Genomic DNA, 1,724 nt, shown 5'->3' with positions numbered 1-1,724 from the left:
GTGTGTGTGTGTGTGTGTGTGTGTGTGTGTCTCTCTCTCTCTCTCTCTCTTTCTTTCTTTCTTTCTTTCTTTCTTAGGAGCATTGGAGCAGATTGTGCTCTATGGCTGTGCTCTTAACTTCCCAACCACCACAGCTGAAGCAATCATCACAACATCTGCCACTCAAAGGCAAACATAACGTTGACCACCTCTAGGCTGCGGGCAATTTCTTCCAGGATGCAGTGCTGCTGCCACAGCTGGTTCAGCTTCTTGTAGCGCTCTGGGCAAAGGTGCAATGGATTGCCTCTTCTATAAATTAAAAGACAGAAGGCTTGATTTATTCAAGGGTTTGTCCAACAACAACAAAAACAATACATTTCATACTGTATATGACTAAATTATGTACTTCATGGCCATGCCTATATGTTGCCTACAGAAACAGTAATGTTTCATATGATTAGTAGTTTTCTTTCATTGACCGCACTGTTGAATGACATTAAACTCTGAAAGACTTTGATGTAAGACTTTTGCAAAATAGGACAGCGTGACTTGTACATTGTTCTTCTGCACTACAATTTGACTAAATATAATGAAACATGTGTCATATAAGCTTGCTCCTAATCTGAAAATCAAGTCAAACAAGGACACATGGTGTCATTGACGAAAAGCATCAGGCCCGGCAAATATTTTCCAAACGCAGGTTTGTAACAAGTAGTGTAGTAGACCTAAAACTGCAGTTGTAACACTTACTGTCTGCTGGTGGTGGATGGGTTTAAATGTCAGCAGCTTTCATCTATTTGCCTCTAGGAAGCAATATGCATGTACACATACACGTCTACATTTGCAATTCTAAGTAGCAGAAGTTATAACAGTTTGGAACCCAGAAAGAAAGCTAAAATTCTTACCCAAGGTGAGGATCAGTCTCCCCATAATCATCTAGGTAAGGAGCAGGGTATGTGCTTCCTCGAGTCTTACTGGCCATCAGCACAATTTCACACTCTCTTATCCTGTCAACATGAAATAAAACTTCATTATAGAGGAAATTTAAGCAAGAAAGAATACAATTCAAAGTTTAAAAACAAAATGCAGTTAAAATCAAGTTTTAGAGCTAGAAAATAATTCTTTTGATCCCTACAAGGCCTAGAATTTACCCACCTGAGGAACATGCCCACTCCAGCGCCACAGGTAGCAGCGTGGGCGGTACAAGCTCCAACACCTTCTCCATCCAGCTGGGTGAGACAACAGGAGCTCTGAGAGCACAGCATGGCCCCACAAAACAGGCATAGGGTTGGATGCTTCCTGTCATCATCGGTAGACTTGGGGCACCTGAGACCAAAGTACAAAGTAGACAAGCGGGTTGAATATTTCTGGCAGATTTCCCACTGAAAGGTGATAATTGAATGGACTTCAATCCCCTCCCCCACTTACTGAAAATGGCTGGCTTGGTTAAGGAGAACACTGTAATCTTCAGGAAGATCAATCAAACGATTCCTTCTCCTGGGGTATCTGGAGAGTTTATTGATCCATTATTAGATGATGTTTTATTGCTAAATATAGGTGGGACTGAAAGAATACAAAGGCCAAAGTCTACCTGACTGTCTGGATGTTGCTTTTCATGGCTTTAGTTACAGCTGGGCTCCCACTCCACCTAAGGAGGAAAAAGAAATGTCATGAATCCGAATCAGCTTTATTTGCCAGGTATGAGGACACATACGAGTATTTTTTCTTTGGAGCATCGTTGCTCA

The 1,724-nt window shown here is 41.6% G+C and overlaps 1 protein-coding gene across 1 annotated transcript in view; it reads right to left on the bottom strand.

Annotated features, from left to right (window-relative positions):
- Nucleotides 1-6: 6 nt before the first annotated feature.
- The window catches only part of ubr1 (ubiquitin protein ligase E3 component n-recognin 1), an 18,299-nt gene continuing 16,581 nt past the window's right edge, over nucleotides 7-1,724 (bottom strand). The window contains exons 43-47 of the mRNA XM_032500935.1: nucleotides 1,571-1,627; nucleotides 1,408-1,485; nucleotides 1,135-1,305; nucleotides 885-986; nucleotides 7-288 (exon numbers count right to left, since the gene is read on the bottom strand). Coding sequence (XP_032356826.1) covers nucleotides 147-288; nucleotides 885-986; nucleotides 1,135-1,305; nucleotides 1,408-1,485; nucleotides 1,571-1,627 — 550 coding nt within the window. The 3' untranslated portion in view covers nucleotides 7-146. The remainder of the gene's footprint in view (nucleotides 289-884; nucleotides 987-1,134; nucleotides 1,306-1,407; nucleotides 1,486-1,570; nucleotides 1,628-1,724) is intronic.

This window comes from Etheostoma spectabile, chromosome 20 (genome assembly GCF_008692095.1).
Source record: "Etheostoma spectabile isolate EspeVRDwgs_2016 chromosome 20, UIUC_Espe_1.0, whole genome shotgun sequence".
In the NCBI taxonomy this organism is placed as follows: Eukaryota; Metazoa; Chordata; class Actinopteri; order Perciformes; family Percidae; genus Etheostoma; species Etheostoma spectabile.
Note: the sequence above shows the minus strand (reverse complement) of the source record. Positions and strands in the feature narration are given on the sequence as shown.